This window comes from Carcharodon carcharias, chromosome 14 (assembly GCF_017639515.1).
Source record: "Carcharodon carcharias isolate sCarCar2 chromosome 14, sCarCar2.pri, whole genome shotgun sequence".
Lineage (NCBI taxonomy): Eukaryota > Metazoa > Chordata > Chondrichthyes > Lamniformes > Lamnidae > Carcharodon > Carcharodon carcharias.
In genome coordinates, this window is record NC_054480.1 from 96,253,558 (window position 1) to 96,280,513 (window position 26,956).

The 26,956-nt window shown below is 44.1% G+C and overlaps 2 protein-coding genes across 11 annotated transcripts in view; one reads left to right on the forward strand and one right to left on the reverse strand.

Moving 5' to 3' along the window:
* The window catches only part of LOC121286832 (scaffold attachment factor B1-like), an 84,192-nt gene extending 81,954 nt beyond the window's left edge, over nt 1–2,238 (reverse strand). For 2 of the 4 annotated variants that reach the window (XM_041203909.1, XM_041203906.1), the window contains exons 1-2: nt 2,014–2,232; nt 1–88 (exon numbers count right to left, since the gene is read on the reverse strand). In XM_041203909.1, coding sequence (XP_041059843.1) covers nt 1–88; nt 2,014–2,166 — 241 coding nt within the window. In that variant the 5' untranslated portion in view covers nt 2,167–2,232. Of the gene's footprint in view, nt 89–2,013 lie in introns of all 4 variants that reach the window. The other 2 variants (XM_041203905.1, XM_041203907.1) reach the window with 2 other exon arrangements.
* Nucleotides 2,239–19,168: 16,930 nt separating this feature from the next.
* Nucleotides 19,169–26,956, forward strand: part of LOC121286840 (DNA-binding protein RFX2-like) — a 137,737-nt gene continuing 129,949 nt past the window's right edge. For all 7 annotated transcript variants that reach the window (XM_041203947.1, XM_041203945.1, XM_041203944.1 and 4 more), the window contains exon 1: nt 19,169–19,282. The gene's annotated coding sequence lies outside the window, so the exon portion shown is untranslated. The remainder of the gene's footprint in view (nt 19,283–26,956) is intronic.

The following is a 26,956-nucleotide window of genomic DNA, read 5'->3' on the forward strand; positions in this document are numbered from 1 at the left end:
CTTTGCCCATTTTCTTTGATGTTCTACTGCTGGGGGTCTCTGAGCCAACTGAAATTTCATCAGGATTTCCTCCTTCCTCTTGTATTACCTGAAGACAGCAATCAAATCATTAGTAAGAGGCAAAAACAAAAAATGTATACATCATATTCCAGAAACTAAGAGGTCAGGTGCACCTAATAATGATTCCAGGAGATAGATTTCAGCAGGGCCATAGGTACAAATATCAGATCCAATGAAGAAAATAGGGGAAAAGAAAGTTGATGAGAAAATACCAGCGGGTAACATAAAAAGAACCCAAAAGTCTTTTATAAACATAAAAATAAAAGGGCAGTCAAAGGAAGGGTCGGACTGATGAGGAACCAAAAGGACATCTTTGGAGCAAACAGCATGGCTAAAGTACTAAATGAGTCTTCACAAAAGAAGAGAATGCTGCTAATGTAGCAGTAAAGCAGGAAGTAGATTTAGAACATACCCTAAATAGGATAAAAATAGGTAAAAAGGAGGTATTTCAAAGGTTGGCATTCCTTAAAGTAGAAAGGTCACCACAAGGCCAGATGGAATCCATCCTAGATTACCAAGGGTTGTAAGAGTGGAAATGGCAGAGGCTCTGTTCACGATCTTTCCATCCTCCTTCTATACTGCTGTGCTGCAAGAGGACTGGAGGATTGCAACCATTATTTTATTCATTTATGAGATGTGAGCCTCGGTGGCTTGGCCAGCATTTATTGCCCATTCCTACCTGCCCTTGAGAAAGCCTTCTTGAACCCCTGCAGTCCATGCAGTGTTGGTACCCCCAAATTGCTGTTCGAGACAGAATTCCAGGATTTTGACCCAGTGACAGCAGAAGAACGGCGGTATATTTTCAAGTTAGGATAGAGAGCAGCTTGGAGGAGAACTTGCAAGCAGTGGTGTTCCCATGTGTCTGCTGTCATGGAGTGTTACAGCACAGAGGATATTGGTAGTGGGGGATTCAGTGATGGTAATGCCATTAAATGTCATGGGGCAATGGTTAGATTCTCTCTTGTTGCAGATGGTCATTGCTTGGCACTTGTGTGGCGCGAATGTTACTTGCCACTTGTCAGCCCAAGCCTGGATATTGTCCAGGTCTTGCTGCGTTTGGACATGGACTGCTTCAGTATCTGAGGAAGCATGAATGGTGCTGAACTGCGTGCAGTCATCATTTTCCCTTACAGTGAAGAAATTTCTCATCTCAGTCCTAAATAATCATCCCTTTATCCTGAAACTGCCAGCTTGTTTTAGGTTCCCCAACAAGCTCACCCACCCCCCACAAACCCTCCCCCATCCATTCTCCCTGCTCCGCCCCCACACCTTCCCCACCCCCCTCTCCCTCCACCACACCCAGCCCCATCTACGCTCCCACTCCCTCCCCACCACCGACTTCCCCCTCCCCTGTCAGCCCTAATCCCCCCTCAGCCCCCACCGTCTCCATCCCACAACCTCTCATCGCCCTATCTCCAAACCTCTCCACCCTCTTCCCCCCTCTCCAACCACCTTCCCCTCCCTCCTCAGCCCCCTGCCCAACCACCCTCCCTTCTCCGCCCCCACTCCCTGCCCCCTTCCCCACCCCTTTCCGGCCCCTTCCCCAACCCCCTCTCCACCCCCTTCCCCCCTCTCCGCCCCCCTCTCCACCCCCTTCCCCACTCCCCCCCTTTCCCACTCCCCTCCCTTTCCCACTCCCCCACCCCCTCCCCCTTCTCCGACCCTTACCCACCCCTCTCCACCCCCTTACCCCCTCTGTCCCCCAAACCATTACCCTCTCCCCTCCTACCCCCGTCCCTCCCATACCCGCTGGTTCCTCTGCCCCCCGAACCTCTCCGCCCCCCCCCCCCCCCCACTCCTTCCACCCCCTACCCGTTCTGGCCTCCGAACCTCCCCGCCCCCATACTCTTTCCACCCCTCTCCACCTCCTCCACCCCATCTGGTCCCTCCCCCTGCACCCTCCCGCCCCCATCTCACCTCCCCTTACCCCCTCCTGTACCACCCCCATCTCACCTGCCGGAGACGCTCCGTCAGAACGCTTTTGTTTCCGTTGGTATCTAGATTTCTCTTTTTCAACTCTGCTTTCAAATCCACCACCCTGAGTTCGGTGATCCTGCGTAGGTCACCCTCGCTAACGGAAACTCCGTCCCCGCTCTCGTCCGCCATTGCAGCCTCCCCGCTCACAAACAGCAGCTTCAAAATGGCACCCGGACTCCCTGCCACTCGGTCGGTAATGCGCATGCGCTCCGCCCTGTGAAGCGTCGCCACTGCGCAGGCGTCAAGCTCCCGACTCTTGGCCTCTGCAGATATTTGGACAATGCCTTCTCACCGTGTTCTCTGCCTAAAGACAGCTCCTTGACTCATGGCAGACTTTTCATGTCTCTATACCCTAATCCATTCTTTCAATTTGCCAATAATTTCCTTAAGTTTTCAAGCCATCCAACATTGATGTTCTCTTTTTTCCACTTCTGCTTTGAATCTTACAAGTCCTCTCAAAATCTGCCCTGCCCAGACCCCTCTGCCTTTTCGTAATTACGTTCAGTAAATCTCTTACAAAAACAGAATCACCTGGAAAAACTCAGCAGGTCTGGCAGCATCGGCGGAGAAGAAAAGAGTTGACGTTTCGAGTCCTCATGACCCTTCGACAGAACTTCGAAGGGTCATGAGGACTCAAAACGTCAATTCTTTTCTTCTCCGCCGATGCTGCCAGACCTGCTGAGTTTTTCCAGGTGATTCAGTTTTTGTTTTGGATTTCCAGCATCCGCAGTTTTTTTGTTTTTATCTCAGTAAATCTCTTTGTTCGTTCTCTCTCCCCAGCACTTCATCATTTGTTACTTTTTCTGCCCAGCTGACCCTTTCCATTCTCCTCCAACCCTACATTTCAAAGCTACTTAGCAATTTGGTCTCCTCTTTCTATAAAGTCCACATTTCATTTTCATGCAAAACAACAGTCCAAATCAAACTCTTTATATGTCCCTTTTTGAATTTGTTATTTATCTTTCCCATTAGTAACCACCTCTTCTTACTAAATATAGTCTTTCCCATTGCTATCCTTGTTCTTGTTGCTTTGTTACATCTTCTATCTGCAGATATTATCCTTACTAAATATTGGAATTCTTGCACCTGCCCTAGTTCTTTTCCTTCAATGAATATATGAATATTTCTTGATGATTTTGAGATTTGCACCACTTTGGTTTTGCCAATATTCACTTTCATTCCAAAGTTCATGCCTGTTGTTATTAGTTTATCCAATGAGTGCTTGCTACAAATGCTTTGTCATCTGTGAATCTAATTGATGTTATCATTTACTCCCCAATCTTAACACCAGGTTCCGTGTCTTTCAACGCTTCTTTGATCAATCCTTCTGCATGGACATTGAAGAAGACTGGTGATAAACAACACACTTGTTGAACTCCTCTTCCAATTACACATGGTTCTGATTTTCTATTGACTACTCTTACTGTTGCTGTTTATCCCATGTACAGATTTCTTATGAGTCACCTATTTCCCCAGTTAGCTCCAATGCCATACAGCACTGTCAAGAGCTTAATCCAATCAATCTGATCAAATGCTTTTGAAAATCTTCAAAACAACATATCCAGGAGAAAAAAACAGTTCGGACCAGTACTCGTATTTCCCAATTTTTACTGGTGTTCCACGTTAAGGATAGTTCCTCTCAAAATTCTAAACTGTGTTCAGTCACTAATCTTGAAATGCCAAATGCTTCTCTCATCCCTCTTCCTAGCTGGAATTCAAACTGGTTATCTCCAACATAGTCCTGCGCCTTCCCACCCACTCTCTTTGTTACAATTCTCAGCACAACCTTCAATTCATGAGCAATCAGACTAATTGAACAAAATTCAAAACAACAGCATGCCTTTGGCTTCTCTCTTATTGTCTGCATGAAGTCCTCTGGCCATTCTCCTGAGAAGTAAACAACTTAAATGTTTTTAATCAACTCCATAGGTACTTAATCTATTCCAGCTGCTTTTCCAGTTTTTATCTAATTTATTACTGCTCATACCTCACTCTAATGTTTCTGGTCCAATTAAATCGATGTCAACATTACTCTGTTCTTTTAACTGAATCATTTCACTTTTTACATATAGTTCTTCAATATACTCCTTCCATCTTTTTCTTATTTTGTCAGAGTTTGTTAATAAAAAACTTGCATTATTCTCTACTGCTGTTGTTTTCAGTCCTTTAAACTGAGTGCCACTGATTTCCTTTGCTTTTGCATATGAGGTCCACCCATCCTAGTCGATCCAATTATTTGAGTATATCATACTGTCCTTTTAACCATTGTTCTTGTGCCTTTCCTGTTTCTCTTCTTAACTCGTTATTCTAGTGTCTGTATTTCAGCTTGCCTTCTTCAATATTGATATTCTTCCATTTTCTCCTTTCTTCCATCTTTTGCAACATTACAGTCATAACCTACGGTTTGTTGATCCTTTATCTTCTGATAAATCCTGTGCTGTTTTCTCTCCTTTCATGACAGATTCATTAATTTGTTTCCATTGCTCATTTGTGTTGGTGGTATCCTTGTATTTTCAGGCTAGTGCCTCACTTACTTCATTTGAAAATTCTTCGTTTACTTCTTTCAGCCTCTCGAGGTTCCACTGTTTTCTATGGATTCCACCTTGGACATTCTTCAGCTGGAATACTGTTTTAATTTTCAAGTGATCATAATGTGAGGTCGTATTGGCTCCTGGTTGGGAACCTCTGTCAAAGGACAGGTGTGGTTGCACTTGGCACAGGAGGAAGTGAGCCCTCCCAAGACACCATCCAGCAAAATCCTTATTTTTATATATATATATAATATATATATATATATACAAGCTGGGTAATATTCAAAGAATAGAAATGTGGAATGTACGAACAATGGACAGAAAAGCAAAACTAGAAAACCTAAAGCAAGAAATGGAAAAGAAGAAATTAAGCATCTTAGGATTATGTGAAATACAATGGACAATAGAAGGCAACTTCATGAGTGATGAAATGGAAATGATATATTCGGGGAGAAGCATATGATAGAATTGAAAAATTAATTGAACAGGAGAGCGGGAAAAGCTACGGGAAGAGCTATGCAATTTTTTTTTATTATTCATTCTCGGGATGTGGGCTTCATTGGCTGGGCCAGCATTTATTGCCTATTCCTAGTTGTCCTTGAGAAGGTGATGGTGAGCTGCCTTCTTGAATCGCTGCAGTCCATGTGGTGTAGGTACACCCACAGCGCTGTTAGGGAGGGAGTTGTAGGATTTTGACACAGGGACAGTGAAGTAACGAAGATATATTTCCAAGTCAGGATGGTGAGTGACTTGGAGGGGAACTTCCTGGTGGTGGTGTTCCCATCTATCTGCTGCCTGTGTCCTTCTAGGTGGTAGTGGTTGTGGGTTTGGAAGGTGCTATCTAAGGAACCGTGGTGAATTCCTGCAGTGCATCTTGTAGATAGTACACACTGCTGCTACTGTGTGTCAGTGGTGGAGGGAATAAATGTTTGTGTATGTGGTGCTAATCAAGCGGACTGCTTTAGCCTAGGTGCTGTCCAACTTCTTCAGTGTTGTAGGAGCTGCACTCATCCAGGCAAGTGGAGAGTATTCCATCACACTCCTGCCTTGTGCCTTGCAGATGGTGGACAGGCTTTGGGGAGTCAGGAGGCTAGTTACTCATCGCACAATCCCTAGCCTCTGACCCGCTTTTGTAGCCACAGTATTTATATGGCTAGTCCAGTTCAGTTTCTGGTCAATGGTAACCCCCAGGATGTTGATAGTGGGGGATTCAGAGATGGCAATGCCAGTGAACATCAAGGGGCAATGGTTGGATTCTCTCTTGTTGGAGATGGTCATTGCCTGACACTTGTGTGGCTCGAATGTTACTTGCCACTTGTCAGCCCAAGACTGGATATTGTTCAGGTCTTGCTACATTTGGACATGGACTGCTTCAGTATCTGAGGAATGGCGAATAGTGCTGAACATTGTGCAATCATCACCGAACATCCCCAATTCTGACCTTATGATGGAAGGAAGGTCATTGATGAAGCAGCTGAAGATGGTTGGGCCTAGGATACTACCCTGAGGAACTCCTGCAGTGATGTCCTGGAGCTGAGGTGACTGACCTTCAACAACCACAACCATCTTCCTTTGGGCTAGGTATGACTCCAGTCAGTGGAAAGTTTTCCCCCGATTCCCATTGACTCCAGTTTTGCCAGGGCTCCTTGATGCCACACTCGGTCAAATGCTGCCTTGATGTCAAGGGCAGTCACTCTCGCCACACCTCGCGAGTTCAGCTCTTTTGTCCATGTTTGAACGAAGGCTGTAACTAGGTCAGGAGCTGAGTGGCCCCGGCGGAACTCAAACTGGGCATCAGTGAGCAGGTTATTGCTAAGCAAGTGCCGGTTGATAGCACTGTTGATGACTCCTTCCATTACTTTACTGATAATGGAGAGTAGACTGATGGGGCGGTAATTGGCCAGAACAAAAACAGAATTACCTGGAAAGACTCAGCAGGTCTGGCAGCATCAGTGGAGAAGAAAAAAGTTGATGTTTCGAGTCTTCATGACCCTTCAACAGAACTGAGTGAAATTAGGAGAGGAGTGAAATATAAGCTGGTTTAAGGTATGGGGGGGTGTGGGGGGAGAGAAGAGGGGGTTGTGGTTGTAGGGACAAGCAAGCAGTGATAGGAGCAGATAATCAAAAGATGTCACAGACAAAAGAACACAGAGTTGTTGAAGGTGGTGATATTATCTAAACGAATGTGCTAATTAAGAATGGATGGCAGGGCACTCAAGGTACAGCTGTAGTGGGGGTGGGGTGGAATAAGACTAACTGGGCATAAAAGGTATAGATTTAAAAATAATGGAAATAGGTGGGAAAAGAAAACACTATATAAATTATTGGAAAAAACAAAAGGGAGGGGGAAGAAACGGAAAGGGGGTGGGGCTGGAGGAGGGAGTTCAAGATCTAAAGTTGTTGAATTCAATATTCAGTCCGGAAGGCTGTAAAGTGCCTAGTCGGAAGATGAGGTGCTGTTCCTCCAGTTTGCGTTGGGCTTCACTGGAACAATGCAGCAAGCCAAGGACAGACATGTGAGCAAGAGAGCAGAGTGGAGTGTTAAAATGGCAAGCAACAGGGAGGTTTGGGTCTTTCTTGTGGAGAGACCGCAGGTGTTCTGCAAAGCAGTCGCCCAGTTTGCGTCTGCTCTCTCCAGTGTAGAGGAGACCGCATTGGGAGCAACAAATGCAGTAGACTAAGTTGGGGGAAATGCAAGTGAAATGCTGCTTCACTTGAAAGGAGTGTTTGGGCCCTTGGATGGTGAGGAGAGAGGAAGTGAAGGGGCAGGTGTTGCATCTTTTGCGTTTGCATGGGGAGGTGTCGTAGGTGGGGGTTGAGGATTAGGGGGTGATGGAGGAATGGACCAGGGTGTCCCGGAGGGAACGATCCCTACGGAATGCCGCCGGGGGTGGGGTGAAGGGAAGATGTGTTTGGTGGTGGCATCATGCTGAAGTTGGTGGAAATGGCGGAGGATGATCCTTTGAATGCGGAGGCTGGTGGGGTGATAAGTGAGGACAAGGGGGACCCTATCATGTTTCTGGGAGGGAGGAGAAGGCGTGAGGGCGGATGCACGGGCGATGGGCCGGACACGGTTGAGGGCCCTGTCAACTACCGTGGGTGGAAAACCTCAGTTAAGGAAGAAGGAGGACATGTCAGAGGAACTGTTTTTGAATGTAGCATCATCAGAACAGATGCGATGGAGGCGAAGGAACTGAGAGAATGGGATAGAGTTTTTACAGGAAGCCGGGTGTGAGGAGCTGTAGTCGAGGTAGCTGTGGGAGTCGATAGGCTTGTAATGGATATTGGTGGACAATCTATCAACAGAAATTGAGACAGAGAGGTCAAGGAAGGGAAGGGAAGTGTCAGAGATGGACCATGTGAAAATGATGGAGGGATGGAGATTGGAAGCAAAATTAATAAATTTTTCCAGGTCCCGATGAGAGCATGAAGCAGCACCGAAGTAATCATCGATGTACCGGAGAAAGAGTTGTGGGAGGGGGCCGGAGTAGGACTGGAACAAGAAATGTTTCACATACCCCATAAAGAGACAGGCATAGCTGTGGCCCATGTGGGTACCCATAGCCACACCTTTTATTTGGAGGAAGTGAGAGGAGTTAAAGGTGAAATTATTCAGTGTGAGAACAAGTTCAGCCAGACAGAGGAGAGTAGTGGTGGATGGGGATTGTTCGGGCCTCTGTTCGAGGAAGAAGCTAATGGCCCTCAGACCATCCTGGTGGGGGATGGAGGTGTAGAGGGATTGGACGTCCATGGTGAAGAGGATGCAATTGGGGCCAGGGAACTGGAAATTGTTGATGTGACGTAAGTGTCAGAGGAATCACGGATGTAGATGGGAAGGAACTGGACAAGGGGAGAGAGAAGGGAGTCAAGATAACAGGAAATGAGTTCAGTGGGGCAGGAACAGGCTGACACGATCGGTCTGCCGGGACAGTCCTGTTTGTGGATTTTGGGTAGGAGGTAGAAGCGGGCCATCTGAGGTCGGGCGACTATCAGGTTGGAAGCTGTGGGAGGCAGATCTCCAGAGGAGATGAGGTCAGTGACAGTCCTGGAAACAATGGCTTGATGTTCAGTGGTGGGGTCACGGTCCAGGGAGATGTAGGAGGAAGTGTCTGCGAGTTGACGCTCAGCCTTCGCGAGGTAGAGGTCAATGCACCAGACAACAACAGCACCACCCTTGTCAGTGGGTTTGATGACAATGTCAGGGTTGGACCTGAGAGAATGGAGTGCAGTAAATTCAGAGAGAGACAGATTAGAATGGGTGAGAGGAGCAGAGAAATTGAGACAACTAATGTCATGCCGACAGTTCTCAATGAAAAGATCAAGAGAAGGTAAGAATCCAGAGGGAGAGGTCCAGATGGAGGGAGAATATTGGAGGGGGGTAAAAGGATCCGTTGAATGGGGAGAGGACTCCTGCCCAAAGAAGTGAGCCTGGAGACGAAGACGGCGGAAGAAGAGTTCAGCATCGTGCTGAGCCCGAAATTCATTGAGATGAGGGCATAAGGGTATGAAACTAAGTCCTTTGCTGAGCACTGAACGTTCAGCACCAGAGGGGGGGACGGTCAGGGAGTATAGTGAATAGATGGCCGGGGCTGGGATTGGAAGATGGGGTTGGGATGGAGAGACAGGCAGGGGTGGAGGGTCCTAGATGGGTGTTGGTGTCGATGAGTTGTTGGAGCTTGCGTTCCTTAGCACTTGAGAGAAAGAGAAAAAGTTTCTTGTTGAGGTGTTGGATGAGATGAAGAATAAAATGAAACTGGGGGCACGCGCAGCTTTGAAAAAGGGTGCGACGGTGCTGCTGGAGGGAGAGGTCGAGTGTGTTCATATGGTGGTGCATGGCACTGAGTGTGGATCTCAGAAGGCAGCGGGTAATTGGCGAGGTTGGATTTGTCCTGCTTTTTGTGTACAGGACATACCTGGGCAATTTTTCACAGAGCCAGACAGATGGCAGTGTTATAGCTGTACTGGAACAGCTTGGCTAGGGGCGCGGCAAGTTCTGGAGCACAATGTCTTCAGTATTATTGCCGGATGGTTGTCAAGGCCCATAGCCTTTGCAGTATCCAGTGCCTTCAACCGTTTCTTGATTTCACATGGAGTGGATTGAACTGGCTGGAGACGGGCATCTGTGATGCTGGGGACCTCCAGTGGATCATCCACTCAGCACTTCTGGCTGAAGATTGTAGCAAATGCTTCAGCCTTATCTTTTGCACTGATGTGCTGGGCTCCTCCATCATTAAGGATGGGGATATTTGTGGAGCTACCTCCTCCAGTGAGTTGTTTAATTGTCCACCACCATTCACTACTGGATATGACAGGTCTGCTGAGCTTAGATCTGATCCCTTGGTTGTGGAATCGCTTAGCTCCATCTATCATTTGCTGCTTATGTTGTTTGGCATGCAAGTAGTCCTGTTTTATAGCTTCACTAGGTTGACACCTCATTTTTAGGTATGTCTGGTGCTGCTCCTGGCATGCCCTCCTGCACTCTTTATTGAACCAGGATTGATCCCCTGGCTTGATGGTAATGGTAGAGTGGGGGATATGCTGGGCCATGAGGTTACAGATTGTGTTCGAGTACAATTCTGCAGCTGCTGATAGCCCACAACGCCTCATGGATGGCCAGTCTTGAGTTGCTATATCTGTTTGAAATCTATCCCATTTAGCATGGTGGTAGTGCCACACAACACGATGGAGGGTATTCTCAATTTGAAGGCGGGACTTTGTCTCCATAATGACTGTGCGGTGGTCACTCCTATCGATACTGTCATGGACAAATGCATCTGCAGCAGGCAGGTTGGTGAGGATGAGGTCAAGTATGTTTTTCCCTCTTGTTGGTTCCCTCACCACCTGCCGCAGACCCAGTCTAGCAGCTATATCATTTAGGACTTGGTCAATTCGGTCAGTAGTGGTGTTACCAAGCCATTCTTGGTGATGGACATTGAAGTCCCCCACCCAGAATACATTTTGTGCCCTTGCCACCCTCAGTGCTTCCTTCAAGCGATGTTGAACATGGAGGAGCACTGATTCATCAACTGAGGGAGGGTGGTATGTGGTAATCAGCAGGAGGTTTCCTTGGCCATGTTTGACCTGATGCCATGAGACTTCATGAGGTCCGGACTCGATGTTGAGGACTCCCAGGGCAACTCCCTCCCGACTGCATACCACTGTGCACCACCTCTGCTGGGCCTGTCCTGCCAGTGGGACAGGACATACCCAGGGATGGTGATGGTGGAGCCTGGGACTTTATCTGTAAAGTATAATTCCATGAGGGTGACTATGTCAGGCTGTTGCTTGATTGTTATGGGAGTTTGGAACAACATTATTGGAGAAGGAAGAGATGACAAAAAAATGCGTCTTGGTAATAGAAATGAGTGAGGCCAAAAAGAACAGGACTCATGATAACAAACACATGGTTTGGGGCATCATAAAGTAAAAGAACATACATGGAAAATGTCTGGCAATACAGGAAGATTTCATCTGGACTGTATAATGGTGAGGCAAAGAAACAGGGATTACGTTGAGAACAATGTACTGTATCACACAGAAACAGGCCTTTCAGCCCTTCCTGTCCATGCTGGTGTTTATGCTCCACTCAAACATCCTCCTACCCTTTCTCACCTAACTCTATCAGCATAACCCTCCATTCCCTTCTCCTCATACACCTGCCTAACTTCCCCTTCAATGTATCGACCACTTCCCTTCCTGGCAAGTATAATTTGGCATTTCTGGTGTCATCCTTGCAAACTTTTTTATACACCCTCTCCCCTGACTATTTATTTTATATAATATGTCCTTAGATAAATAGATGACCAACATAGAGATGCATATGCTAGTCACTGCAAATAGTTCCACATCCGCACCATGCTCTGGATACAGAAATTTCTTAAGAATTCATGATTCTGAGTAAGCAAAGTATACCAGCTGTGGTCTAATCGCAGGAGAATCTTGAATTAGGGGACATTGTAACAAAATAAGGGGCCTCCCATTTAAGATGGAGAGGAAGGGGGTCATTAATCTGTGGAATTCACTTCCTCAGAGAGTAGTGGAGCCTAGGGTCAGTGAATATATTCAAGAATGAGTTGGAGAGAATTTTAATCGATAGGGGAATTGAGGTTTATGAGGGAGGGTGGCAGAAAGTGGACTTAAGACCATACAATCAAATCAGCCATGATCTTATTGAACAGCAGTGTCATGAAGCTATTAAATGTATATATTATTCAAAATTATTTTTTTTAAATAGAGGTTTAGTCTGTGGGTGTGTCTTAATTGAATTAAAGCCAGCTAGTCAGGGTGCTTTGATGTGTACTAGTTTTGAGATGTCAGAGAGGTAGAGTGCATTTGCATTTTTTGAGTAGAGCATTGAAGAAGTGGGGTGAAATCTGGCGCCTAGCTAGCAGAGACCAAGCTATATGTTTATATTACTAATAAAATTGGTACTATGAAAGGGGTTTTATTGTTAGAAGAGTTGCAGTTTAAAGAGGCTGGTGATCCAATGAGAATTTACATTCAATGAGCTGTGCTAGTTATAACGGACTGTGTGTGCAGGGCAGAGGCATTGTAATTTCAAAACAGCTGTAAGCCTACAACTGTTTGAAGCACAGGAACCAAAGTGAAAGGAACCTCATTTTGAATTCGTAAGGTGAAAATGCTTTGCCTGCTGTCTGGTTAAGTCTATGGGTGCTGTTGCCTTAATGGAGATTAATTTGGGAATTTGTCGAAAGTTATGATAGTAATTTGTAGCCATGTGTATATATTTAACTTGTGTAAATTAATAAATGTCTCATGTATTTTAATATAAAAACTCTCGAGAACTGGTGATCTAATTCCTGAATTTAGAGCTGCATCTCAAACATACAAAAATAAAAATATAGGTTATGACAGTTGTTTAAAGTTTCCCTCTGGGATTTTTCAATAACCCAATCTTGACAACTGCTGGATCATAACAAGCAGAGTAAGCTTGATTGGAGGGCCAAATGGCCTAATCCTGTTCTCATTCCTTATGAGATTTACAATTTCCTAGTTCTACAATTTCCTGGTTCCTGGGTTTTCTCTTACACCTTTCTTAAATAATGGAGTTACATTTTCCAATCTAAAGGGATAATTCTGGAATCAAGAGAACTTTGGAAGATCATGGCTTTATAGTCCTGGATTGAAACCCATCAGGCACGAGAGATTTGTTAGACTTCAGTGTCATTATTTCGCTGACATTGTATATTTGCTGCTGGACAAGAAGATTGATCCAGAAACCTTTACTAAGTTACATATTTATTATTTTTCATAAAATGAAAAGCACGGGAACTTTGAAACAGAAATAGAAAAAAAAATGGAAACATGCAACAGGTTAGAATCATAGAATCCTAGAGCCTTACACAGATTATACCTGTGCTGGTTAGCATATGCCAGTTGTTAGTAAATACAGATTCTTTGAAAGCTATCCAATTTACTCCCACACTCTAGATTTTCCCCACTAACTCTGCAATTAAGTTCAATTTGTCTTTTGAAAGTTCTTATGGAATCTGAGTGCACCACATTTGGTGCATTCCCAATCTTAAAGTGTGAAAAAATATTCATCAAAATATTCATCACTCCCTTCCAGTTCTTTTGCAAATGATTACTGATCCAATTATCAGAGGAAATAATTTCTCCCTACTTGCTTTATCAAAACCCTCCATTCAACCTTCTCTGCTGTGATATGAACAAGCCCAGCTTCTCCAATCCTCCATATTTCATCCCTTGTATCATTCCTGTAAGCCTCCTTCTACCGTTCCCAAGGCCTTGACATACTTCCAAAAGTATGGTGTCCAGAGCTGTAAACAACACTCAAGATGAGGCCTAATCAGTGATTGGTAAAAGTTAAGTATGCCTTCCATGTTTTTTTATATTCAATGCACCAATTTACAAAGACAAATGTCCCATATAATTTCATAACTGCCTCCTCAACTTGCTCTGTCACCTTCAAAGATTTATGAATACGCACCCCAAGTCCTTCTGCTGTTGTGCTCCCTCAAAACAATTTAGATTAAATTGCTTCTTCACATTGTTCTTCCAAGGCATCACTTTACACTTACCCACATTAAACTGCTTCTGTTAGGTGCATGTCCATTTCACCAATCTGTTTATGTCCTAATGTGCCTGCTAGCCTGACCACTATTTACTGCACCACCAGTTTCATATCATCTGCAAACTTTATCGTGTTGTATAGAAGTGACCTGAACTTGGGTATAGGAGTACAATTTTGAACAATGGTCATAACCATGATCTCTGGAGAACCCCACTGTACACTTCTGTCCAGTAAGAAAAACATCCATTCATTGCTGGTCTCAACCTGCTATCTTTATCCAATTATCTACCAATGTTAATAGCATTCCTTTCATCCCATGTCTTTTTCAAATAAACCTATCATGGTCCGTTGTCAAATGCCTTTTGAAGGGCCATGTATATGGCTGCTGCACTACCTTCATCAGCCTCCTCTGTTCCATCATTAAAGGCCTCAATCAGCTTTCTCAGATACCATTTGCTTTTAACACACCCAGGCAGACAGTCTCTTATTAACCCATACTTTTCCAAGTGAGAATTAATTTTGCCCTTGACAATATCTCGTAGTTTTCTCACCACTGAAGATAGGCTGACTGGCCTGTAGTTACCAGGTATATCCCTCTCCTTTTTTTATAAAGTAAGGTTGTATCATTTACTCCCATATCAGAGTAGAATTGAAAGATTATAGTCAGTCTGCTATCTCCACTTTTGCTTCCTTCAGCAACCTAGAAGAACAACCCCAGCATTTCCAACCTAACCTTGTAACTAAAAACCCTTCCTTAATAATAGATTCCAACATTTTTCTGATAACTGACGTCAGGCCTGCAGTTCCCTGTTTTCTCTCTTCCACTTTACTTGAATGGTGTTGTTGCATTTACTAACTTTCAATCTGTTCTAGAATCGAGGGAATTTTAGAAAATCATAATTTTATGCACGTTATTTCTGCAGCTACCTCTTTTAGAATCATTGGATGCAGGCCATCAGGTCCTGGGAATTTGTCAACTTTCCAGCCTCTATTTATGAAGCCTGAGATCCCATATGCTTCAATAACCACTCTCTCAATATGCCCTGACATCTTCAAGATCGATGCACATGCCTCCATCCCTGTACTATCTTCAGAATTCTGCCATTAAGTCTATATTGCCTCTCCCTGTCCCTTCTGCCAAAATGCATCACCTCATATTTCTCTTTATTAAATTCCATCTGCCACCTGGTTGCCCATTCTGCTCACCTATCCATGTACTGTTGTAGGCAATTCAAAGCGTCTTCGCCATTTGCCATTCCTCCAAGTTTGATTTCATCAGCAAATTTTGAAATTTTACTCTGTATTCCATGATCCAAGTCATTTACATGCAGCTAAAATAGCAGTGGTCCTAGCACTGACCTTTGGGGAACATCACTGTCACCATCCTCCAGTCCAAAAAACAACCATCTATCACATCTCACTGCTTGTATACAGACCCTCCTATTCCATAAGTCTCACTTTTGTTAACCAGCCTTTTATGTGGTCCTTCGTCGAATGCTTTCTTAAAACCCACTGCATTCCCTTCATCAAAAACATCAATTAGTCAAATATGGTCTGCCTTTTCCAAATCTCTGCTGGCTACCCTTAATTAACTCAAACCCACATGGAATGCAGCAGTTCAAGAAGGCGGCTCACTACCATCTTCACAAGGGCAATTATTGCAATAAATGCCTAGCCAGTGACGTCCATACTTCATGAATGAGTTAAAAATCAAATCTCTCCAAGTGCCTGTTGATTTTTTCCCCCTGATTTTGGATTCCAAAACCTTACCTATCCCTGGCCTTTAATTGTTAGGACTGTCCTTACTCCCTTTCTTGAATAAGTGTGTCACATTTGCCAGCCTCCAATACCCCATATCTAGGGGAGATTGAAAGATTAAACTAAAATGAAGCCATTAAACTAAGATTAGGCTGAAAGATTAAGCCCTTCTGCCATCTCCACCCCTCTGGTGACTGGATGTATAGTCACTCCCTCCTGCCAATCATCATGTCATGTGATGTACTGTGGGGGCTCCGACCAGTGAGTTCTTAAAGCGGACAATCCGTGGGGTGGGGCTTTTCTGATGAGCGATCTGGTCAAGGGTGCAAACACTAAAAATGTCTCTGTAATAAAGTTTAACCATCCTTAACAAAACCAGTCTGCTCTACACAGTCATCACAACCCCCACTTCATTTAATAAGCTGGGATGCAAACCATCTGGACCAGGTGACTTATCCACCCTATCCATTGTGTCACAATCACGTAAAAGGCGATCCCCAAAGTGATCTGTGACCTAAGAAATTCTGTAGCCCCCTTTTTTCAAATTGCAAATGATTCAATTCAAAAATAATCAAGAGCAAAGCTTTAGTCTTCAACAGGATAAAAGTTAGTTTATTGCAAAAACACAGCTGTAAGTTACCCAAGTAAAAGTAATAAAGTTACTAACTGAATACATATGAAGATTTTTTTTTACTCATTCATGGGATGTGGGTGTCTCTGACTAGGCAAGCATTTATTGCCAAGTGTAATTGTCTTTGAGAAGCTACCTTCTTGAACCGCTGCAGTCCATGCATTAAATGCAGATAAGAATAGAAGATACTTATAAAGATGAAATTCAGTTCAGTCCTTTAAAATATTGATGCAGGCCCATAGCGTGCATGTGAATTGTTGGTTGTCTGGAGTGAAGGGTTGAAGTTGAAAAGTTTTGATCATCAGCTGTGATGGCTTCTTTGTTGAATATTTGGAGGTTTGCTTTTTCAGGTGGACTCAGCAGCTCAGCAGGTTTTTGGCAGAGAGACGTTTCCTATTCCTCACTAATTCTATGGTTAAGGCACTTGCAGATTACCTGGATTCTTTCGGCCAAACAGTGGTTGATTTCTTAATAGCGTTCTCTTTGTCCTTCCTTGGCCAAGAACCCTCTCTGATGTTGACTCTTAGGATTCTCCTTGGGGGTTTTGCACCCTGCCACCAAGATGGCTTCTTACAGCCTCCTTCATGCAATTCAAAACCACAAAAATGGCTGCTATGTTAATTTTTAATAAGTCATTGTTTCAAATAAGGAAGTTAATTACGCTGAAGTCCTTTGCTGTCCCTTCCTGTCTCCTGTTAGAAGCCAAAGGGTTCTCCCACCTTTTAAAAGATTCAGTGGACATCCCTGGAGGGGGCTTTGCAGTTTAATCTTCGTAGCCAGCTCGAGAGATAACTCTAGAAACAAACACAGAAAGATGCCAGGTTGGCAGTCCACACTTCCATTTTAAAAAAAGGCTTTTAAATTCAATGTAAAAGTTTGAAAATAGAAATATACCTTTAAAAACCTAATACTCCTCAGCAGGAGCATTGCATCCAGTTCTGGGTGTCGCACTTTGGGAAGGATGTGAAGACATTGGAGAGTGCAGAAAAAATCATGAGAATGATTCCAGGGACGAGGCACTTCAGTAATGAAGATAGATTGGAAAAGTTGCGACTATTTTCCTTGGAGAAAAAAAGGCTGAGAGGAGATTAGATAGAGGTGTTCAAAATCATGAGGGATCTGGTCAGGTAGATAGGAAGAAGCTGTTCCCCACTCATGAAAGGGTCGAGAGCGAGAGGGCACAGATTTAAGGTAATTGGCAAAAGAAGCAAAAGCGACATGAGAAAAAACATTTTCACATCGTGGGTGGTTACGGTCTGGAATGCACTGCCTGAGAGTGAGGTGAAGGCAGATTCAATTGAAGCATTCAAAAGGGAGTTAGACTGTTATCTGAAGAGGAAGAATGTGCAGGTTATGGGGAGAAGGTGGGAGAATGGCACCAGGTGAATTGCTCATTCAGTCAAGTTGACTCCTCCTGTGCTGTAACAATTCTGTGAAAAAGTTGTCCTTAGAATCTCTAGTATCATAATTACGGGTTCATGACAAATGCCTCCACCATTTCCACTCCTACCGATATTTAGTCAAATTCCTCTTCCTTAGTAAACACCAATACAAAGAACTCAATATTCTCGCCTTGCCTTGCACCCCTAAGTATACATCACCTTCTTTGTGCATAATAGGATCCATTCCATCTCTTACTACCCACCTACTATTTATATGCCGGGAGAAGAATTTTTGGTTCCCTTTTATGTTGACTGCCATACTATTCTCATATTCTCTCCTTGCCAGTCTTATTTTCCTTTTGACCCACCCTCCCACAAACATATTGTCTCTGAGTTGGTTCCCACTTGAACAATTCACCTGACGTGCATCATACCCCTTCCTTTACTGTTTCTTCATAATCTCTATCTCCTTTGTCATCCAAGAAGCCCTGTTTTTAGCTCCCTTACCTTTCATCCTTGTTGGACTATATCATCCACTGTTGAGGTGCAGTTTTTCCTGCCAGTCTCTGATTCCATTTTATCCTCAAAACTATTTCTCCTGCCTAACATATGTTGCCCAGGTCACGCCATTGTAGAGGAGTGCACTGAGGATGAGGGTTTGGTTGACTCGCAGTTTAGTGTTCTCAGTCAAGCTGCTGTTGTTCTATGCTCTCCTACTCAGCTTAGACCTAACAGCAGCTGCTGTTGAACATCAAGTGACAGATTGCTGGTGATCGTAGAGCCTAGATATGTGAAGCTATCAACAAACCCCTGCATCACATTGTCAATACTGTTAAAAGGCAGTATGGCATCTATATCTGCCTTGATGTGTAACCATGGGTAATTGGCTTCACTATGTTTTCTTCCTTATGTTTCCAGTTCACTTATGTTCAATCTCTCCTCCAATCACACAAATTAGTTATCTTCCAGCTGGGTATTTTTGCCTTGGTTTTTATTTTATCCCTTTTCATAGTTACTTTATAGTTAATTACATTATGATTGCCATAACCCAGTTATTCTCCTGCTGACTAGCCCCACCACCCCCCCCTTCTCATACCACTTCATTCTTCACAATGTGATGTAGCATTGACTAGGCCAACATACTCAATAAGATGAAAGCATTAAGATAAAAGCAAAATACTGTGGATGCTGGAAATCTGAAATCTCATCTCATGTTCTATATATCCTCTGTACATTCCAGTTAGCACAACTTTAGTGTCAACTTTTCCCAATCTGAAGTCTTGTGTTTTGAATACATTCTCCTGAGATCACTGGCAAGGTTGGATGATCCATCTTGTTAAGTGTAATGGGAACAAAAAATGCTGCAAAAACTCAGCAGGTCTGGCAGCATCTGTGGAGAGAGAAGCAGAGTCTTCTTCAGAGTGTACAGAGGATATATACAATATGAGATGTTTAAAGTGTTAATAACCTGATAGAAACAGTTAATAATCTGAAAATAGTTTCAAGAATTCCCACATGACCAACCGGAAATCCTAATATAGGCCAAAGCGTCAAGTTGAGTGATACGTATTTCATCCAATAGGAATGCGTTGCTAGGACAGTGACGTAAACTAGAGACCAATCAAATCCCAGGGTCGGGCGCTCCTGTTCACGGAAGCTGCCTTACGTCATTGTGATTGATGGCCCCACGGATTAATGCGAAGTAGATATGTGTGCGTGACGCAATACGTACAACCAATAGGTTGACACGTTGGAGCGCAGGGGTGGGGTCACCGAGCAGCCGATGACGCGGGTGGAGATCGGTAGCAACTGTTGCCTTGAGAATAAACGCCATAGTCACGGTAGCCGTGGAGACTGTTACCCACCAACAGCTCGGGCCCGCAGCAAGGTGAGCATCGCTTCCCAGTTAGAGTGAGGCCTGGGCCGCCTCTCGGGTTCGGACTCCAAGCCTCGGGGAGGGGGAGCTGGGGAGCGGGACGGGCTCTCCGCCTTCCCCGGGAGCCATGTGCGGCCCCGCGCTCTGTTTACCGCGTCCGCCGCAAAATGGCGGGTTCACCCGGAGCGGCTCCCGGGCCCGAGGGTGGGAGGGTAAGGGGGTGGCCTCGGGGTGCGGGGCGCAGGAGGGGGTTGGGGGTTTGGGGGTGGGGGTGGGGGACTCGGTGCGGAGCTTCCTGCCCGTTGTCCCCATGCCCGGAGTGGTGCCTTGGGGGTCCGTCCCCGCCAGCGGCCTGAGCCCCGATTCCAGCAGCAGGAACGGGTCAGTGGAATGTGGTGGGGGGTTAGAGCGGACTCTCTCTGTCCCAGCGCAGTAAATTCTCCAATGATCCACCTGGCGAGGGTGTATTGTCTCTCTGAGCGTGTCCAACATCAGATAACAGAAGCTGGGAAGAGAGGTTTCTGTGACCTGCGCCAGTGACACTGGGAGCAATTGAAGCTCTTTCTAGTGGTGTCCAGACTGAAAGATCATGGGCTTGATGGACACTTGTCATCAATTTCTCTATCTCTGGGTGATTCGTGAAGAGCTGCTGCTCCCTTCAATTACAACATGAGGAAGTGGTTTAAAGAAGCCCTGAAGTAATTTATTAAAGACTAGCCGTTCTGAGGTTTCTCTAGGACCCGTTTGGCTTTTGTTAACTCCACAGTCTGATGTGTTTCTTGCTCTGTTTTTTTGTTGTTGTAGAGAATTGTTTAGATATGCCTTGTTTGTGATTTATACAAAACAGGTGCTGTAAAAACTTTTTTTTATTAAACTAGTGAATCTACCAGGATTTTCTCAAGTTAAATCAGTGTCCTGTGTAATGTGAGGAGATGAATGTTATACAGCTGTAATTCAGAAAATCAGTTTTTATATTTAAAGGTTTGGGGGGCAAAGAGCATTGTTTAATACTAATTGTTTAGGAATTGTCTATTGGAAGATCAAGGTTATTAGGGTAGATGAGAATGTGGAATTCAAAACACAAGCAGATCAGCAATGATTTTGTTGAATGGCGGAGCAGGCTTGAGGTCTGACTTCTGCTCCTATTTGTTATGTGCTTAGATACTTATGTTGAGGGGTGACATTTCATGGTTACAAGGCAAGAGCAATGAAGACAGATGGGCAATAAGCACGGCCTTGCCAGTGACACTCCTTCCATGGAAAAAAACTACAGCCTTTCCTGAAAATTTTGTTTTCAACCTTAGTTGTTATGTGGCTAAATGTCAAATTGGGGAACAGTGTTGATTGAAGTATTTGAGGGGTCTGTGCTGCAGTGTTAACCTTAAATTAATAATTTAGTAAATTGATCCATCTAGGCCTTCCTGGGCATTTTGTCAGTATGTCCCCTGTGCTGTGAGCTTTCAGAAAGTGATGGAAAATAGGGTGTGCAGCTGCTGATTGTGTTTGGATAAGGGAAATGGCGAGGGAATGGTGAAGTTCGTGGGTAGTGTGATTTTTAAGTGTGAAACGTTTTATTGTATTTGGTGAGTTGGGTGAGGGTCAGGTGGCTCTGATATTTTGTGGTTGAATACACTTGGTTGCTTTTTAAAGATGGTGTGAAATATGGTGCCTGGAATCTGCTAGGTTGAATCACAATTTATATCAATGACTTGGATGAAGGGACTGAAAGGTTGCTTTTTTTGCTAACAAAGTTAGGTAAGAAAGTAAGTTGTGAGGAGATCATAAGTGGCCAGAACTTCCAGGGAGTGGCAATCACAAATGGATTGCTACTTCGCTCCTTTTTATATACCCAGGTCAGCTGGGCCTAGTGATAAATGTGCAGTGGACCTGGTTCCCAAGGCCTTCCAGCACAGAGCAACGATGTTGGGGGAAATACAGCCACGCTGCCATTTTATGGCATTAGCTGCCATAAACCAGTTTAAAGGATGCTGCCAGATCTGCTGAGTTTTTCCAGGTATTTTTATTTTTGTTTTTAAGTTTAAAGGTTCCTGTGTTTAAAAGCATTTTGAGAAGCCAGGAAGAAGGTAAGTGGGTAAGATGGGTTGGGGGGGGAGGGGTCAGTTGCAAGGAGTGGGTGGTGGTTCGGGAGTATTAGTCAGAGGGTGTTGGTGGGGTGAGGGGGGTAGGGTGCAGTTGGCGGGTCAGGAGTGTAAGTGGGGAGTCGGGTTGTCGATATATTTACCCAGGAGTTAGGGGTGGTTTTAATCTTAACTTTTCCTGGGTAACTATTCTGTGAAGAGAGTCAGAGCAGCCTGATTTAAAGTGGAGTTTTGGAGGACTCCCATTGCAAGGTTCCTGGTCAATTCCTGTAATTTCCATACAGCCTTTGTGTGGGACCCACCCCTTGGAGATCCACAAGCAAGTTCTGGGGTGCAATGCCCTCCCACCCACATCCCCAGTCCAAGATGGGAATTTTTTGGTCAAAGGATTTGGGCAAAAAATTTGGCAGATAAAGTATAATGTGGGAATATGTGAACTTCTCCACTTGGACTGGAAGAATAGAAAAACAGTATACTAATTAAAGGGGCAGAGATTGCAGACCTCTGAGGCAGACAGTGATCTGGGTGTCCTTGTTCATCAATCACAAAAAGTTAGTATGCAGGTACAGCAAGTGTTTAAGAAGACAAGTGGAATGTTGTTGTCTCTTGCAAGGGAAGTGGCATATAAAAGTAGGGATGCTTTGCTACTGTTATACAGAGTGCTGGTGAGGTCACTAGAGTACTATGTACAGTTCTGATCTCATTATTTAAGAAAGGATAGGAAGGCATTAGTTCGGCCAACGTTCACTAGACTAATTCTTGTGATGTGGGTTATATTATGAGGGAAGGTTGGACAGCCTGGGCCTGTATTCACCTCAGTTTAGAACAAAGAGGGATGATTTTGAAGCATAAGATCCTGAGGGACCTTTGAAGCTGAAACGATGTTTCCTGCTTGCGGGAGAGATTAGAACCTAGGGACACAGTTTAAAAAATGGAGGTGAGGAGAATTTTTTCCTGAGGGTTGTGTCTTTGGAACTCTACCCTCCAGAGAGCAGTGGGGGCTGGGTTGTTGAATATTTTTAAGGCTCAGTTCGATAGATGTTTAACTAACGAGGGAGTCCAAGGTTATTGGGGATAGTGGGGATAGTGGGGAATGTGGAGTTGAGGCCACAGTCAGATCAGCCATGATCTTATTGAACGGTGGAGCAGGCTCAAGGGACCGAATTGCCTATTACTGCTTCTAATGTGTATGACAGGCAAAAGAGTTATAGAGTGTAAGGTCACATTTGTTGGAATTCTTGAATAAGATTGGTTTAGGGCAAAGCCACCAATTTTATGATTTTTGTGCAATTATGGGAACTTAGCATGCAAAGTCCAAAATGCTAGTAAAATCCTTTTTCAGTTTCAAAACAATTGCCATGGTTGAAAAGATTATCTCAGGTCCTGCAATCTCCCCGGTGAGGGGTTTCTGTGACACAAATTAAGATTTCTTTCCTTGTGCAAATGCAAAAACACAAGCTAGATGCAAGATTAAGTAGTATGAAGAATTTTGGTCAGATATTTGACAAGTTTGCTTGCATTTCATTGCCAAACAACATACCTAAGCCGTTCATTATTTAGTTAAGTTGGACTTGGGATCCCTGAGTACCAGCTTTGTAACTATGCTGAGGTGCTTCAGGGATTCTATGAATTACTTCATTTTGTATAAATGTTCAGCTTCTGTTCAGATTAAGCAGTTTGATATGGGCTGGTGGCAAACACAACCTTGCAGTAGCTGTTACTTGTGATTTGTGTAGTGTCTGAATATTTCAGTGTCTTATCCAAGGAGCTCTCTTTCTGGGTTAAGCTTTCTAGAAAAGGTGAGAACAAAACATAGTTGGATATTTAACACTTTTTGAGTATTGTTTTGCATCTTGGGTGAAGCCACACGCTGCAGCCAGTGAGTGTCTTTGGTGGGGCCTAACCTGAGAGTTGTAGTAGCGGGAATACTTGTTCTTGGTCTGAAGTCAAAAGGTGGGAGAATACGGTTGAATAATGTACAAATCTGTGAACGAAACATCTTGAGTACTTGAAGCCTAAACTTTTGTGTCTGACTGTGACTAAAAATGTATAGATTGAATTGCAAGAATAAAATTATAGCTAAGTTTGTGTGTGCCTGCTGCTGAACAACCAGAATAACTTTTGATGGCGATTTAGAGCTCAGAAGCCCTTGTAGTGGAAACATGCTGGTGCACTGAGTGACCAATCACTTTCGAGTCTCCTGGGGCCTGAGTGCAGACTGTTGAATGCTGATGACTGGGTTCACACCGAGTCCTGGCACATGTGAGCAGCCAGTTTTTTTGAATCTTTTGATTTCATCATTTCAAGCTGAAACTATTAACATGCATCCCAAATATGCATTCATATTCCATTAATGTACCATAGTTGTTGACTCCCAATATAGAAAGACACTTCCATTTGCCACCCATGATATGAAAATTTGGCTGGAGCATTCATATGCAGTTCAAGTTTGAGATTGACTTGCTGTGTACTGACTTTCCTTTTCATGTGGGTCCCCAAGTATTTTATTCTTGGGTAAAAGCAAATTACTGCGGATGTAGGAAAGCTGAAATAAAAAGCTCTGAAGAAGGGTCATACGGTCGAAATGTTAACTCTGTTCCCTTCTCCACAGATGCCAGACGTGCTGAGTTTTACCAGCATTTTTTGCTTTTATTCTTGGATGTCTGGTCTTGCCAGCTATTAAAATGATTCTGAACTTAATGAGATAATCTGGGACTTTGAGGTTTGATTGTTGGAAGCAAGTATGTATCTTGATCTTGTCCTTTACATTATTTTTATATTTGTGTATATTTTGAAGCATTCTTGGTTTTCTAGGTTAAATGTTTGCTTTTATTGGTTTGTTTGGAAATACCTGAGTAAGTTTTCCAATAGCCTGTACAATATTGTCCCTTATATTGACTTTACCTGATATCTCTGTTAGAGAGTGTAGGCAAAGAGCCCACCATCCAAGGAGCTAAGTGGCCAAACCACCTTCGGTTTGGATCTTCACCATCACCCCTGCCCATCCCATTCCTGGCTGGTACACTGCAGGCCTTGCAGCTCAGATTGGGAATTGAGCAGAGTGACCCTGAAGCCTGCAACATTGCCATAGTGCAGCTGTTAGTTTTGTTGTTAGCTTGAACTTGTTTATGTTGATGAAATCCTGATGATGGTGGGGTACAAATGGACCTCTCATGTTTGGGGAAATAATTTGAATTCCACCCAGACTGATGAGAGAGATTAATAATTTCCAAAGCGTTACTCTGTTTCTCTCTCCACAGTTGCTGCCAGACCTGCTGGGTGTTTCCATCAGTTTATTATTTCACATCTCTAGTACCTGCAGTATTTTGCTTTTATTATTTATGAGACTTTCTTCCCTTCGCTGGTTTGAATGGATCTTGATGGAATTAATTTAGCATGATCCTTCTGAATTTGTACTGTACCCTTTCCATTGCTTCAGTGTTCAGTCTGTACCAGACACTGCACTGAATGTTTTAATACAGGTGATGGGCATGATAGCCTTGTAGTTGTGTAACTGAATTGGTGATCCAGAGGCCTGGTCTAATAATCTGGAGAGATGAGTTTGAATCCCACCAAGGATATAAATTAAATAATCTGAACCTAATATCAGTAAGAAAACCTACAGTCCTTATTTGATCTGACCTACATGTGACTCCAGTCTCTCAGCAATGTGATTGACTTTTAACTGCCTTCTGGAATAGCCTACGTAGCCACTCCGTTGTATCAAAAACTGCTGCATAAAACTTTAATCCACATGGACTGCTATGGTTCAAAAAGGCAGTTCACCACCTCCATCTCTCGGGCAATTGGGCATGGGTGATGAATACTGGCATCCCTGGCAACGCTAGCACTTCTTGCCCAACATTCTGTGAAGGAGGAAAAAGAAATCAATTTATTTTAATATTTTTCATCTACCATCACTCATAATTTGAGAATTATGTATTACAACTTATTGGAATCCCAACCTCTTCACATCTTTCGACTGAGTGTGCATTCCTATTCCATGGTTTTTCTCCCAAGATGTGTTCCTGTATACTTCACTGCTTTAAATTGCACTTACCACCTGTCTGTCCATTTCTCCTCTCTAGTAGACTTTGCAAGTGCCAGCTGTGGTTCATTGGCAGCGTTCTTACTTCTGAGTGAGAAGCCTGAGCCCCACTCCAAGACTGAAGTGCACAATTTAGGCTGACACTTGGAGTATTTCACGCAGTTCTGTTCACCATAGTATAAAAGGGACATAATCTTTAGAATGATTGACATAAAGGGAGTTGGTGTATTTGGTGACCGCTTTCGTGCCTTTGGAGATGGTGTGTTTGGCCAGTTCCCTTGGCGGCATGAGGTGGCCGGCACTCAGGATCTCCCTGACTGATATAATATGGCACTTGTTGTAGTGAATGAGGTGTGAAGCCTCTGAGGTGATGTACTCAAATGTTGACAGCAAAGGAATTCATAACACTCATGGCCTTGGATGAGATCCTGGTTGAAGGGTGGACCTGGGTCAACACCCTGTGCGCCATGTGGAATAGCTCTACTTGTGAGATTTCCTCCGTTTATTGGGCGGCTTCTTGGTGAATTTAGTCAGCAACTACTTTGACTTGCGGGTGCACTGCCCTTAGCCACATCCGCCACCTCAGGCATTCCACTCGACTTGGACCAACTCAAGTCAGATAATTTTTGAGCTCAGTTCCTGGAGTACGACTTGAACCCAGAACCTGAGGACTGGGATGAGGAGAAATTTCTTCACCCAGAGAGTGGTCAGCCTGTGGAATTCGCTACCACAGAAAGTAGTTGGGGCCAAAACATTGTATGTTTTCAAGGAGGAGTTAGATATAGCTCTTGGGGAGAAAGTGGGAGCAGGCTATTGAGTTGGATGATCAGCCATGATCATGATGAATGGTGGAGCAGGCTCGAAGGGCTGAATGGCCTACTCCTATTTTCTACGTTTCTAACCTTCTGACTTCAGGTCAAGAGTGCTAACAGCTGAGCCACAGCTGAAAACCTTTGGCCGATGTTTGGAGCAAGGACTTGCCTCCCCGTCAGTGAATTGAACCCTGGTCTCCCGTGTGACAGGCAGAGACACTAACCAGCACTGTGCAGAGAAGATTTACAAGGGTAGTATCCAGAAATGCCTGGGTATACGTACAAGGAAAGGTTTTCTGCCTGGATCAGTGCTTTTCTTTTTAGTTTGCTTTCTTCCTCATTGTCAAACCTGCTTTTGCATCATCAGCAATTTTGCAGTTATGTTTCCCACACCCAAATCCACCTCATCTATTCACCAAGAACAAAGGTGGACTGAGCACTTGCCCTTGGGATCCACCACTTACAACCTTCCTCTAATCTGAGTGACCGTCTATTTACCTTAGCAGCATGGCTGACTGAGGGAAAGCTACATTCTGTGGAAGAGTCATACGGACTCAAAACGTTGACTGTGTTCCTCTCCGCAGATGCTGCCGGACCTGCTGAGTTTTTCCAGGTATTTTTTTTGTTTTGGATTTCCAGCATCCGCAGTTTTTTGCTTTTACTCTTGCACTATATGGTTGAAGCTTTCTAACAAGCCTCCTGTATAACACCTTCTGAAAATTCTTAT